The 14,480-nt window shown below is 38.9% G+C and overlaps 1 protein-coding gene across 5 annotated transcripts in view; it reads left to right on the top strand.

The window, feature by feature from the left end:
• DCLK2 (doublecortin like kinase 2) overlaps positions 1 to 14,480 on the top strand; it is a 212,427-nt gene that overhangs the window by 132,815 nt on the left and 65,132 nt on the right. For 3 of the 5 annotated variants that reach the window (XR_002326070.2, XM_078148463.1, XM_020994007.2), the window contains exons 4-5: positions 475 to 579; positions 9,301 to 9,395. Coding sequence is in view for 4 of the 5 variants with exons in the window: in XM_078148463.1 (XP_078004589.1) it covers positions 475 to 579; positions 9,301 to 9,395 (200 nt within the window). In the remaining variant the exon portion in view is untranslated. Of the gene's footprint in view, positions 1 to 474; positions 580 to 1,906; positions 2,283 to 9,300; positions 9,396 to 14,480 lie in introns of those variants that run through there. The other 2 variants (XM_078148465.1, XM_078148464.1) reach the window with 2 other exon arrangements.

The following is a 14,480-nucleotide window of genomic DNA, read 5'->3' as shown; positions in this document are numbered from 1 at the left end:
CTCAACATTCCTGACTGTTTCCCACACCTGACCCCCAAAGTAAGATGATACTAGAATTAGATTTAAATTAAGCTAAAGGTAGGGATTCATCAACATTTTAGTTGGGCCAAAGAATTTATTTCCTGTTGAAGGGTAGAACCAGGTGAAACATTGGACAAAGTCTTTCTGTCTCCTTCCATTTCACTTTTTCCATGCCTGGGATTAATTTTTTTTTTTAATATGGAATAGGTCAAGGAAAAAGTACATTACCTCTTACGTTAGCAGCACCAGCCCAACAGAAGATAAATTCAAGTATGATTTGTGGTTCTAACGTTGTTAGTCTTGTGATACTTGCTTTTTTTATTAATGTTGCTTAACAATAATAAGGAAATGTCAAGCTGGGTTTCCAGCACAGTAAATTTCCACTGTCCATGATTTGCTTTGGGTCTAGTTCTGAAACCAGATATATTTAAAACTCCATCTGTTCCTCACTAGAGTGCCGTGTCTTGAAGTCATCATATTCTCGTTCCCATGGTACAACTAAGCAGTCTGGATCCAAAAGTCCTGGGCTTTCACGTCGCAGCAAATCACCTGCCTCAGGTACTAATGAAAAAGGAGTGGGTGTTCAGAACGTTGGATATTTGTTGGGTATCTTTTTCCTGCTTTTACAGGGGGGATATCCTTGCCTTGAAATGAAGTTCAACTTTGTGAGTGAGAAGAACCTAAGAAAATAGTATTTATGCATTTTACTCACATGAGTTTGACAGGTCCTCATATTACACTTTCCGAAAATAAAAGAGAGGATTTGAAGCTGAGGAAATTCACATTGAAGGTTCATGTTCTACGTTTGGAATTTCCAGTGATGGTTGTAGGATTTTTGTAACTATTCATTCATTACACTGAAAACCTCTTGGGGTTTCCCTTTGAGTTTTCATAAGTGCATCTCTATGTAACAGATGTGGAAGTACCCAAAATTTACCGATAAAAAGTACCCCAAAATAAACCTTTACTCATAGGAAACAAGTAACAGTCATTAGCAAGGATAGTATCCAGTTAATGTTTTTAAAAAACCAAAACTCCCTGAAAAGTAAAGTGTATTAGCCAAAGCTGTTAATTTCTCTTCTGAGGAAGATGCTAATTTTTATTCGGACGTTCTGTGAAGTATAGCATTTATCACTGAGTAGTGTCTTCTCCTGGTCTTAGCATAACAAGGATTGTAAAAATGTGTACTATCCCTCAGTGTTGTCAATTCTATGAAAGACCAATCTGTTCACCCCCAAAATATTAGCTTGCTAAATTTTTCCTGGTTTTTCCCACATCAGCTTCTTTAGTAGTACTGTTATAGTTCAGAAAAGCAATGCTTAAAACACCATTACTATTTTTTAATTTTTATTAAAAACAAACAAGCCTCAGCTGTATTTCTTTCAGCCCGGAGCCCTCTGTCTAGATTGACGCTAATCTTATGGCTGCCTCCTTTTTAGCTCCTGCCACTGCAAAACCATTCTAAAATTAAATCCACATTAAGACCAATATGACTGGCTTTGATGTGTGGGGGTTCCTTTTCGGTAATGCAGGAGAACCAATTTGAAAGTCTGCAAGTGTTACCGAATGAAGTGAAGAAACCTTGAAAAGCAAACAAAAACACATGATGGCAAGACAAGAAAAGGCAAAAACTGTGTCACCGTTTTCTTGGTGGTATCCCCAGAACCTGCCTTGATCCTCAAGAGTTTGTGAAAACAAGACATTGACCTTTGGACTTGACTTGCTCTTACCTCTCTTCCCCCTCTTCTTTCTCCCTTCCCTCCCCCCTCTCTTTGGTGCTTTGGTTGTTATACCCTTCTTTCTATCTGTCTTTATGCATGTTTAGATCTATTGAATAACTATTTTCCTTAATGTTTCCTCCTTTGTTTGTACTGAATGTGTACAGTAAAGAGGGGTGGCCTCTACTCCACTGCTCATTCTACACTAAACCCCCAGGTGAGCCACTGTCACTAGGGTTGTGATGCTGCTGCTTCTGCCGCCGCCGCTGCTGTTCCATTCTCTTTCTCTCCATTTCCATGAATGCATCTGAGCTTGTTCTAGTGGGCGTCCGTCTGTCTGCACAGTGCAAAATACAGCTAGGATTTTGGATGCCTAGAGCTCTGTGTGTGTGTGTGTGTGTGTGTGTGTGTGCGTGTGTGCGCGTGCGCATGCACACGCACTACTTCTAGTCAAAAATGAGTTAAGATGCACAGCTAGCCCTACCCAGCATCCCACTCCACAGGGCTTCTAATAAAAATAAAATTTTTATTTTCAGTTACAAATTCTGCCTCTTTTCTCTATCCCCTCCCCTATTGAGATGGTAAGAAACATGATATCCATTATAGATAGATACACACACACATATACATATCTATCTTTCTACACACACACACACACACACACACACACACACACACACACACACATACACACACACACATTTTCTTTTAAAGCATCTGGAAAGTGATCAGTAAAAGCCATTTAAATAAAATTTGCTTGCCTTTTGCAACAGAGCCTTAGAAGCAATATACTAGTTTGGTTCTAAGCCCTGTAGCACCTAGAAACAGATGTATGTTTAAGGGAATGACAGAAAACGGTTAAACTTAGGATCTTACATTCTATTAAAAAAAAAAAAGAATTATCTAAAATAGAATTGAGAAAGTGTTTGTACAGACTGGGGAAGTCTCATAACAACAAGAGCAGAGAAGCCTCTGTTATCTAAATCTGTGAGAGTGTTTGCAAATACGAATGGCCTTTTTCTTTTTAACTGGAAACATGATTCATAGTGTGTTTGTCCTCTAAATCAACCATCCCAAGATGAGGTCCACACAAGTTAGAAGAAGTTGGATTATAAATAACAAAAACCTTCTGAAATAACACAAGGTCTGCAGGTACTCAACATTTCAGTCTGGTTTCAAAACTTGGACTGAGGTCAATAGAGTAGATAAGATAGTCTACTCATAACGTAAACTATTGTAGAATTTTAAATTTCACTCAGCATATGCTGGATCTTCTTTATTTAGAAGTTACTCTAATGCCTATTCAGCACATCAATTGTCTGGGTAAGTCAAAAAACTAAGTTTTTGTGATTGGGATTTAAATATAGTTTTATTATATTTGAATAATTTCCCTCCTCCTTACTTTGATATTTTATAGCTAAAAAAAAGGTGAGACAAGTGGCCTGAGAGAGACATTATGCCATGATATGGATTATTTCCGGAAACACGCATTTATTGAGTACCTGCTGTTTGCCAAGCACTGTGTTAAGCGTTTCATTTGATCCTCCCAACAACCCTGGGAAGTAGATGTTATTATTCTTCCCATTTTATAGTTAAGGAAATTGAAGCAAATAGAGGTTAAGTAACTTCCCCAGAGTCACATAGCTGGTAAGTTTCTGAGGATGGATTTAAACTTGGGTCTTCCTGACTCCAGGTCTAATACTCTGTCCACTGTGCCCCCTAGCTGCCTGTATTCTGAAATATGATGTGCCTTCACTATAGAGAAATTGTGTTATGTATGCTTCCAAAGCAAGTACTAGGGGAGAGATGTTGGCTTTGTAGTCAAGAAGACCTGAGTTCGAATCCTACTTCTGACACTTAGAGGTGTATGACTCGAGGCAAGTGTCTTGACCTTAGGTGCCTCAGGTAGCTAATAGGACTTAGGTACGAAGGCAGGTAAACAAATTATGTGACCTGATCTCCATAAATAGGAGAAATCACAGGGCATTCCCTCACTTACATAGTGTACCCTGACAGGCTGCATTAGCAGTTCCTTTCATAAAGGATCCGTAATTGAGTCATGGAATAATCAGAATTTCAGAGATAAATAGTAATCATGTGACTGTGGCAGGATGGAATAGGATTTTAACTTAGATCAAAAATACTGCTACGGGTGAGGTTGTCTACGTTTTTAATCTCCTAAATAGAGATCTACCTCCCCCTCTGCCCTTCCAAGAAAAGCTTTGCAGTTTAATGCCTAACAAGCACCTAAAATTTGTAGTCTAGATAAATGCAGACGGGTAAGCACCTACAGAATTAGTTTTAGGAAGCATTAAATTTGCTTTCTTTAGGTTGCAACAATAGGACTTAGGAAACCTTATGTTCTACCAGGGAAGAAATTGTTTAAAGGTGAAAAAAATAAACCTGATTCTTTGAGAATGGAGAAATGGGGAAATAGTCCCCAAGGAGAAGACATATAAGCTGTTAAGTCTATTTTCTGTCAGTAAACATTTACCAATGCCAAGCTACACAGAGGATGTGCTATATGTTAGTTTAGATAGTAACTATTATTATAGTGTCCAGTATAGTGTCCATATATGTAATATATATGACTTAATGATTTTTTCCAAGAGAGAATTATGTTTGAGAAGGAGGGATTTAAGAGTTTGTTAAGCCCTACTGTGTGCCAGGCACTGGGCTAAGCATGTCACAATTATCTCATTTGATACTTCTAATGAACCTGGAGGTAGATGGTTCTTTATTGTTATCCCCATTTTACAGTTGAGGAAACTGAGGGAAGCAGAGATTAAATGACTTGCTCAGGATCACACAGCTAATAAGTGTCAGAAGTTGGATTTGATCTCCTGACCTTAGCCTCAGTGCTCTATCTATTCTATCACTGTCTAGGGAATAGAGTGTTAGGTTTAGGGTCAGAAGCCCTGGGTTTGAATCTCAGCTCAGTTATTTATTGCCTCTGTGATGTCGGGTTTATGAAGCCTTGGTTTCCTCATATAAAAATGAGAGGATTGGATTAGGGGAATCTCTTAGACTTCTTATAGCTCTAAGTCTATGATGCTATGATTTAGTAGCAATTATCAGTAAAATCAGGGTAACTGCTGGTTAGAGCAGTGGCTAGAGTGCCAGGTCTGGAGTCAGGAAGATTCATCTTCCTGAGTTCAAATCCAGCCTCAGATACTTACTAGCTCTGTGACCCTGGGCAACTCACTAAACTCTGTTTGCCTCAGTTTCCTAATCTGTGAAATGAGTGGAGAAGGAAATGGCAAACCACTCCAGTATCTTTGCCAAGGAACCCCCAAATGGGGTAATGAAGAGTTGGGCATGACTCAAATAACTGAACAAAAAAAATCACTAGCTATGAGTTTTATTAGAAAACTGCGTAGGCATGGTTTGAATATTAAGTTATTAAAATTTGTGAAGTATTTGGGGAAAATAGGACCTGGAAATTTTTTTAAAATTAGAAATAACTATTTGGGGAAAACAGTAGGTCACAGGAATCACTGATTTACTTCTAGTTTCTCATATCCTTCCAAAGTTACCTAGCAAGACAAATTTAGTTTCTGAACATACGTCAATGAAAACCCACCAAGTGTTGTTGAGCAAGTGCAGGGGAGGTGCTATCTACCCTCAAGGATTTTTTTTCCATATAATACTTATTTCATATGAATTTCTGTCACCAGACTTGGAATTTTTCTTTTTTTTTGGTCTAGGCAAGGGGGTTGTGACTTGCCCAGCTCACACAGCTAGTGTCAAGTGTCTGCGGTTGGATTTGAACTCAAGACCTCCTGACTCTAAGGCTGACGCTTTATCCACTGTGCCATTTAGCTGCACCCTAGACTGGAAGTTTTCAAAAGAGCCTTCTTAGACATTTTTCTTTTGTAACTAGAATCGTCTGGTCTCAGAGAAATAATCAGACCAGTTTTGTTTACTCTGCTAATATCAGATATGCTTATGCCCAGACTTGCTAGAAAGATGATCAGTAGCAATGAGGTTTTTTAAAATTAGATAATACTAGTAATTCCATTTTAGATTTGCCAGTATAATTTTAGCACAGATATGTCAAACATGAGGTCCCCAACACTCCCAAATGTGGTCTAAACCAGATTAAAATATAATTGGGAAATATTAAAAAAAAAATTCAACAAGATATTGTTACATTTTAAAACTAAGTCAATATGCAGTCCATAGAGATCCTTAGGTGTAGCTGAGTGGCCCCTGTTTCTGTTTTGAGTTTGACATCACTGTAGATAGCATGAGTTGATGTTCCATACCGCAGGAATTGTTTACTAAGCCATAGATAAGTTTTGAGCTGTATTAGTTTATGTAGTTCCCATGCTAGAAACTTAGAACAAATGTAAACTAATGAGTTCTTAGTAGCTTTGTAATCTAGTTAGCTTGTAGCTGATTTTTTTAAAAAACAAAACAGTTTTTGACTTTAAAAATTATTGGTGTTTTTGTAATTAAGAAAATGAATGATTAGTACTGTGTGATTCCTGAAGGAGGAAGAAATGAAAATAATAAGATTGAAGTTTCTCAAGACCATTTCACCTAACCAGAAACAATTATTCTTGAAAAACGGCAAGTAATCGTCTCTTCAATAGAAGGGTGCAAATGTTCAGTTATAAGTTGAAATTTAAATGGCCAATTAAGCTGCCAACACTTATGTAAGTTATTTAAACATTTAAAAACACGATTGACATCAATCTGTGATTGTGCTTCCAGAATGAGACAAATAGAATTTAGATGACTGTTGTGTCATTCTTTACATTATCTGTCATCACTTATATGAGAGAAGACAAGATTATGAGGAGAACCTAGGTAGAACATTGGGAAATTGCTAGAAGCAGTCATGGATACTTCACTAAGATCATAGCTCTCTAAGCCTTAGTGACAGATAGCAGAATGAGGTTTCTGCTGTGGTGAAGAAAGACACATTGAGGAATAAGCAAAATAAGCAAAATAAAATGATAGGTGAACATATTCAGAGGAGGGGAGAACCCCAATTATGCACATGGAAGCTGGTTTGCCACTATTTTTATGTGATTATAGTAGAGCAGGATCTTGGGATCGTGGTGAATGATATGCTGTAAAGGAATTTGTGCACTTGAGGAAAGCAGGGATGGGATGTGATAAAAGGTAGCCACCAGAACTTTCCTATAGGAGTATCTAATTTGGGGTTTACCATTTAGAACAGATTTGGATAGAAGTGCTAAAAAAAAAAGCTTTTTTTAAAATCATGAGGCTGTAGAACCTAAGAAGGGAAAAATGATAGGAATTAGCAATAACTTATCTGAGGAGTTGAGGCATGACTAGTAGTTTTCATATTGACAGTCATTAAAACAAAAATAGCCAGCTGTTTTCCTTTCCACCAAGGATAGAAAAGACTGATCTTAATTATAAGGGGAGGGATTTGAGTTTTGCTCAAGTCAAGCTGATAAGCATTTATTAAGCCCTTAATATGAGTCAAGCATTATACTAAGAACTGGGGATACAAAGAGAGGCAAAAACACAGTTACAAATTCTACTTCTTTACTCCACCCCTTCCTCCATTGATTGAAATGGTAAGAAATATGATACCCATTATACATATGAAGCTAAGCAAAATATATTTCCACATTAGCCATGTTTCAGAAAAATTAGAAAAAGGAAAAAAGAATGCTTCAGTTTGCATTGTGAGTCCATCAGTTCTCTATCTGGAGGTGGATAGCTTTGGGAAAGGTTTCTTACAGCAGGGGAGATTTTAGCTGAGACTTGAGACAAGGGAGAGCATTCCAGGGGCAGGGAGCCACCAGGGAAAATGCACAAAGTGAGGTAGATAGTCTTGTGTGAGGAACAAGGAGATTGGTCTTAGAGTAGGTAGAAGGGAGTGAGGTGTAAGAAGAGTGGAAAGGCAGGTTATGCAAGGCTTTAAAAGCCTTTTAAAAAAGATTTAATATTTGATCTTGGGAGTAATTGAGAGCCACTAGAGTTTATTCAATAGAGGAATGACCTGGTCAGCTCTGCACTTCATGGCTTTCACCAGGATGGCGGCCGTGATAGAGGAGAGGAAAGAGTGCATACTGGAGGTATTTTTTTTTCTTTTCTTTTTTTTTTTTTGGCTAGGCAGTGGGGTAAAATGACTTGCCTGAGGTCATACAGCTAGTAAGTGTTATGTGTCTGAGGCTGTATTTGAACTGGGGTCCTCCTAAATCCAGGGCTGGTGCTCTATCCGCTGTGCCACCTAGCTGCCCCTTGGGGGTATTTTGAAGGTAGAAATGGCAGGACTTGGAAACAAATTGGTTATAGTGGTCAGAGAGTACACAATAGAGGATAACACCTAAGTTGCAAACCTAAGTAACTGAGGGGATGGTGGTACCCTTGACAGTATTAGGGAATAGTTGTAAGAACTTCTGATTATTGCAGGTTGGTGAACACTAAAGTACCATTGCTGTGGAACATTTCTTCTCATATTTAAATCCTTCTATGAATGTGCGATCAGATTCATGTGAGTGTTTTCTCCAACAATGCGGATAACCCATCCATGCCTTCTCATCTTGTCTCTGTATTTCCATGAATCCCCAACAGAGTGCTAGGTCCTTCCTGTAGTTCTCTTGACATAGCTTAAGGAGCAGTGGACATAGTATAAGGATCAGTGGATCAGAGGGGTGATCTACTGGCTGTCTAGGCAGGCATCCCCTTCCTCCCTCACTACTCCACATATATTCCTCTAGGACTTAAAGAGGAAAACACACCTTTTCTTCTCTGCACCCCACCATAGAGGTATAACATTCCCTTGGATTTCCTGCTAAAACTAGCTCCTAATTTCTTTTTCTATAGGCCTCCAGAAAAATGGCAGCTGCATCTAAATATAGCTTTGCTTAGAGAAAGATGGATGGACTAGATCAGAGGTGTCAAACTCGTGGTTGGGCACTACAAAATTCCAAGTGCAGCCAGAACTAGATTAAAATGTAATTGGGAAATGCTTAACAAGATAAATAAAAATGCAATACAACATAGATAATATCATTTTGTGGTTTTTCAAGTCAGTATGCAGCTACAGGGGTTGATTTTTTTTTTGAGGCAATTAAGGTTAAGTGACTTGCCTAGAGTCACACAGCTAGTAAGTGTTATGTGTCTGAGGTCATATTTGAACTCAGGTCCTCCTGACTCCAAGGCCAGAGCTCTATCCACTGTGCCACCTAGATGTCCCATACAGGGATTGATTTCTATTTGAGTTTGACAGCCCTGGACTAGATAATATCCTAAGAAATTGCTAGTCTCTAAGATTCTTTGATCTCTAAGCCTATTTTTCTGATTGAGATACCAAGATCTTTGAAACTAGTTTTGTAGTAGACTGACCCTATCCTTCTCATTTAACCAATTCAACAAAACTGAATTACCAGCTCTGCTGTATTATGAGGTGCCATATCAGATTAATACCTTTAGTGCTGGTTTGAAGCCTGCTTTGAGCTTTGTTGTTAAGTAGTAGAGCATGTGTATAATTAATATTTTAGAAGAACCTGATGATTTTGTATTCTAATAACCCTTCTCTCTTTGTTTTCTTGCTTTGCTATTGTGTAATCAGTTAATGGAACTCCCAGCAGTCAGCTTTCCACTCCCAAATCAACAAAATCCTCCAGTTCTTCTCCAACCAGTCCAGGAAGCTTCAGAGGACTCAAGGTATGGTGGACAACATTCCAGGTGAAAGTTGAGGGTGACTTTGTTATTAACTTCCGATGACATACTTTAAATTTTTAAAATTTCAATATTTTTATTTTCCCCAATTCCATCTAAAAGCAATTTTTGACCTTCATTTTTTACAATTTTGAGTTCCAAATTCGCTCCCATCCTCCTTCCTCTCTCCCATCATTGAAAAAGCAAGCAGTCTGATAAAGGTTCTACATGATGACATACTCTACTGTAGGATTTGTGTGTAGGAGAATAGAATATATGAAAAACAATCGGATTCATTTCAACAGGTGTATATTAAGGATACAAAGTTGAGAACTAACCCAGACCTCATGGAGTTTACAGTTAAGCTGGGATGATAATGTTTTGTTTTGTTTTGTTTACAAATAACCAAACTACAAATAAAAATGAGAAAAGTGCACAGGAAGGGGTTAAATAGAGAAGCTTGAGAGATTAGGTTCTCTACTCGGAGTATCCTGGAAGACTGTCTCAATGAGTGGATGATAGATCATCTGGGTCTTAAAAGAAGAAAAGGATTTCAATAGATAGATAAGGAGAGGAGTTGGTTCTAGATATGGGAGATTGCATAAAATAAGAGAGTAAAAGAGTGGAAAAGGTCAGAAAATGAGTGGTAGTCCAGTTTGACTGTGTGTGTGTGTGTGTGTGTGTGTGTGTGTGTGTGTGTGTGAGAGAGAGAGAGAGAGAGAGAGAGAGAGAGAGAGAGAGAGAGAGAGAGAGAGAGAGAGACAGACAGACAGACAGAGAGAGCGAGAGAGAGAGAGAGAGAGACAGAGAGACAGAGAGAGGAGTACCATGAAGTAAGTCTGGAGAGATAGTTTAGACCCAGACCACAGAGAGAACTTCATAGCCAGACTCAAAGAATTTGGTACTGGGGAAACATTAATGGTTTTTCAGCAGAGGAGCAGTGTTTGATTACGTGTGCATAAAGAGGGTTATCTTGCTAGTTGTTGTGAAGGATGGGAGAGGGGGAAGATTATACTCAGGGAGGCCAACCGGGAACCTGTTGTGATAGTCCTATTGAGAAGTAATGAGAATAGAGACTGTGGGAATGGAAAGCTTTGAGAGTCAGATTATGAAAGTAGGATTAATAGGATTTGGCAGCTGATTGGATTGATGAGGGATGGAGAAGACTCATGAAGAAAGCCCTCTTCCTCTTCCTCCCCCAGAGTGCTCATGGAAGTGATTCAACTAAGCTGGTGCCTCATTGTTAAGGACTTTAATGGGCTAGAATCTCATTAAAATAATTATGCTGCAGGATAATGTAACACAATAAAAATAAGATACTGATTGGGATTTTTTTTTTTGTTTAGGTAGGAGAAAGGGAAAGTGAATGAGGTAATAGAAACTGGGAAACACAAGCCCTGGGTGTGCACTAGAGTAGGAAGAGTAATGTCCCCAAACTGCAAGAAACAAAAATATAAGTTGGTGGGGATAAATTGGCTCATAGGCAATGTTTCAAAGCCTGTGGTTCTCAAACTTTTTGGTCTCAGGACACCTTTATACTCTTAACTACTATTGCAGATATCTATCCTTCCCTTCTGCCTGCAAAACTTTTGTTTTTTGTGGGTTATATCTATCTATCTTTACTATATCAGAAATTAAAACATGTTAGTATTTTTATGAAAATAGTTTTTTAACCTCATGGACCCCCAGAATGGTCTCCAGAACGCCCAGCAGTCCCTGGACCACATTACGAGAACTGCTTCTCAGAGAATGGGTTAAGCCTCACTCATAAAACCACTGTCACAATCACTGGGGTGAAGGCTCTCAATTGCAAGTTTACTTTAGGGAAATTCTTTTGATGAAACTTCACTTAGTGGAAAAAATGCTGAACGAGGCACAAGAGAGATCTGTCTTTGGATGCTGGGCACTGTTACTTAAGAATGGTGGAACTTTGGTAGAGATTACACTTGCCACTTAAAATAACATTGTTAAGCAAGAGCAGAGGCAACTCTAGCTCTCCTGATGCCAGGTGCAGTCTTTGTTCAGTTATGCTATGGCACTTGAGTAAACAATAGAGGCAGAGATTGGATCTGGAGATCATCGAGGTGGCTGAAGAGTCATTTTCTCCAAATTTCCCAATCATAACAGCTAAAAAATTAAAATAAAAATAAAAAAGGAATTATGTGCCAAATATAGTCATCACTGGTGAACAGACTGAATTCACGTCCAAGAAAATGGAACTGCCACCTACCTCTCCTCTTCTAATGAATTAACACCTGAAAATTTAAATACTTAAGTGTTCTCAGACTTGTGGCATGTTGTTGAGCTACAAGATACCCCATGACACCCCAATCCAACAAGAAATTATGGATTGCCCAGCCGTGAGAAGTAAAGAGGAAGAGTTAGGTGGGGGCATGTTATATGTCATGCTCAGAACCAGAGCCTAGAAGGAATAGGATGTCAGGTATAAAGGGAAAGAAACTAGAAATCCACCTGGGAATAGTTCTTTCCCCTTTCCATGTCACACTCCCAGACCAAAAGGTTTCTGAGCATAGTGACTCAGGTGTGACTCCTTCCCATTTGTCCTCACTTAAGGATACAAATGCCTTGTGACAGTGGAAAGGGGAAAGGAGCTGAAGAGGAAGGCTGATTCCAAAGGTTAGTGATAGGGAATACAAAAGAAAAAAAAAAGAAAGAAGGAAAGCTTGACTACAAAAGCCTTGCTCTTTCTAAGGTAGGAGACACCTATAATAAATAGGTAATACAGTATACATACAGAGTATGTAAATAAATAGCTATGTGCAAGATACATATAGAGGAAGTGGAAGGCAAACTGAGAATGGAAGGCATTAGTGCCTGATGGGAGAGGGGGAAGAATAGGAAAAGGCCTGTAGAAGGTGGTATTTGAGCTGAGTGAGTCTTGAAGGAAGCCAGGAATTTTAAGAGGCAGAATTGAAGAGGGAACATAGTCCAAGTATAATTTTGGGAAATGAAGTGTCTGTCATATGTGAGAAATAATAAGTAAGGTGGTATGCCTATATTGTAATGTTAATGGAGGGCAGGAATGTATAAGAAGACTAGAAGGGCAAAAGGGTGCTAGGTTGGGAAGAAATTTAGATGCTGGAAAAAAAGCACTTTATATTTGATCCTGGGGGTAATGGGGAACCATTAAAGTCTGAGTGGGAGTGTTGTGACATAGTCATACCTATACTTGAGGAAAATCTCTTTGGTGTGGAGGATGGAATGGAGTAATAGAGATTTGAGGCAGAGAGCCCAACCAGAAGCATATTGCAGTAGTCTAAATCAGTAGCAAATTCTGTGTAACTATTTGTAAAATGCTTCACAAAGCACATGCTGCTAAGGCAGCACAGAGATGTTAAAGTTTGCTTCCTTAGATATGGATGGATGACTCTGTCACCTCTTAAGTATGGGATTTTCATATATAGATTGATATGTGTGTATATATGTGTGTTTATGTGTATATGTATATGTTAAAAGTATATATATGGGAAAGTGTATGTATATATGTATGTATACATATGTGTATTGTGTGTATATAAATATAGTTTTATATACATGTGTGCATTATATATACACGTGTGTGTGTGTGTGTGTATAAAATTACCTTTCCACACCTTCTTTTTCTACATGATCTTCCTCCATATCCTCCAAAGATTGTTATACTCGACCAATGTATTGGAGACCTTCCTCTGATTCTTTTTAATAACTTGGGGGATCCAGAGTAGCACTTGGAATGCCCATTATCTCTTTTGTCAGGTGATCACCTAGCTTTATTAAGTGCCTACTATGCGCCAGTTCTGAGGATACAAAGAAAGGCAAAGGTCAGTCCTTCCAACCCCTGGTGATCTAGTCATAAAAAGTAGATGGTATATAGCAAAGTATTAAACTAAATGTAATGAGGAAGCCTCTCACCATGTCATCCCCTTTGCAGAGCATGAACAGGTTTCTCCTTGATTGTATTGAAAGGAGCAGAATACTATTGACTAAGAATGATTGGCCATATCCTGGGCAGCCCCTTAAAAGGCTGAGCACACTAACACACACTGAGTCCAGACAGCTAGCAACTTTGTGGATTGTTGACACCTGTAGATACCAGCAGGCAGCAGGGGGAGGGGACAGAATTTTTCTCCCTGCCCCCCCCTCCCCATTATTTGAATTTTGGTCCCATAGGTGGCATTTTGAAGTACAGATACTTGTCCAGGAGGAGACACCTATAATTCAGAAATTAATTAGTCGTGGAGAGTTTGAGGCAAATGTGTGAGAGAGCACCACATATGCAGTCTCCACTAAGACACTGACACAGAGAAAAAGTCACCTGAGGGAAGGAGCAGTTTCTAAAGAGTATAGCTCCTGGAAGGAAGCAAATAAAGTACTTATTATTGTCTCTTGTTTACCAGAAACTGTGCTAAAGTGCTGTAGAAATATTATTTCATTTGATTCTCACAACAATGCTGGGAAGGTAGGAGCTATTATTGTCCCTATTTTACAGTTGGGAAAACTGAGGCAGACAAGGTTAAATGGCTTCCATATAGTTAGTAAGTGTCTGAGGCTGGATTTGAGCTCAGGTCTTCCTGACTCAAGTCCTCGTACTCTAAATATTCAGCTGCAAAGAAGAGAGCCAACTGATTAGAGAGAAGACTAGCTCTGGCAATTAAGAAACTTTATTTTGTTGTCTAAAAGTCTCTGTACACGTTGTCCCTCTCCTTGCTCTTCTTGTAGAAGGGAAACTCCTTGAGGGTGAGAATTATTTTCATTTTTTCCAATATCCGTAGCATTTAATACAGTACCTGGCACATAGAAGGTGTTTAATAAATGTTTAATTGAATTCACCTCTCTTGCTTTCATTTTCAATATCTGTAACATAAGCATCGGGGCAGCTAGGCTAACAAAGTGGATAGGGCCTGGAGTTCACTTGGAACTTCCTAGGTGTGTGACCCTGGGCAAGTCACATAGCCCTGTTTGCCCTACTTTCCTCATGTGTAAAATGTGCTGGAGAAGGAAAGCACAAACCATTGCTGTATCTTTGCCAAGACAACCCCAGATGGGGTCACAAAGAGATACAACTGAAACAACTCGACGACAACAACCAAA

The sequence above is a fragment of the Phascolarctos cinereus genome, unplaced genomic scaffold (assembly GCF_003287225.1).
Source record: "Phascolarctos cinereus isolate Bilbo 61053 unplaced genomic scaffold, phaCin_HiC Scaffold_9;HRSCAF=440, whole genome shotgun sequence".
In the NCBI taxonomy this organism is placed as follows: Eukaryota; Metazoa; Chordata; class Mammalia; order Diprotodontia; family Phascolarctidae; genus Phascolarctos; species Phascolarctos cinereus.
The sequence above is the reverse complement of the archived record's forward strand: the minus strand, read 5'-3'. Positions and strand labels throughout refer to the sequence as shown.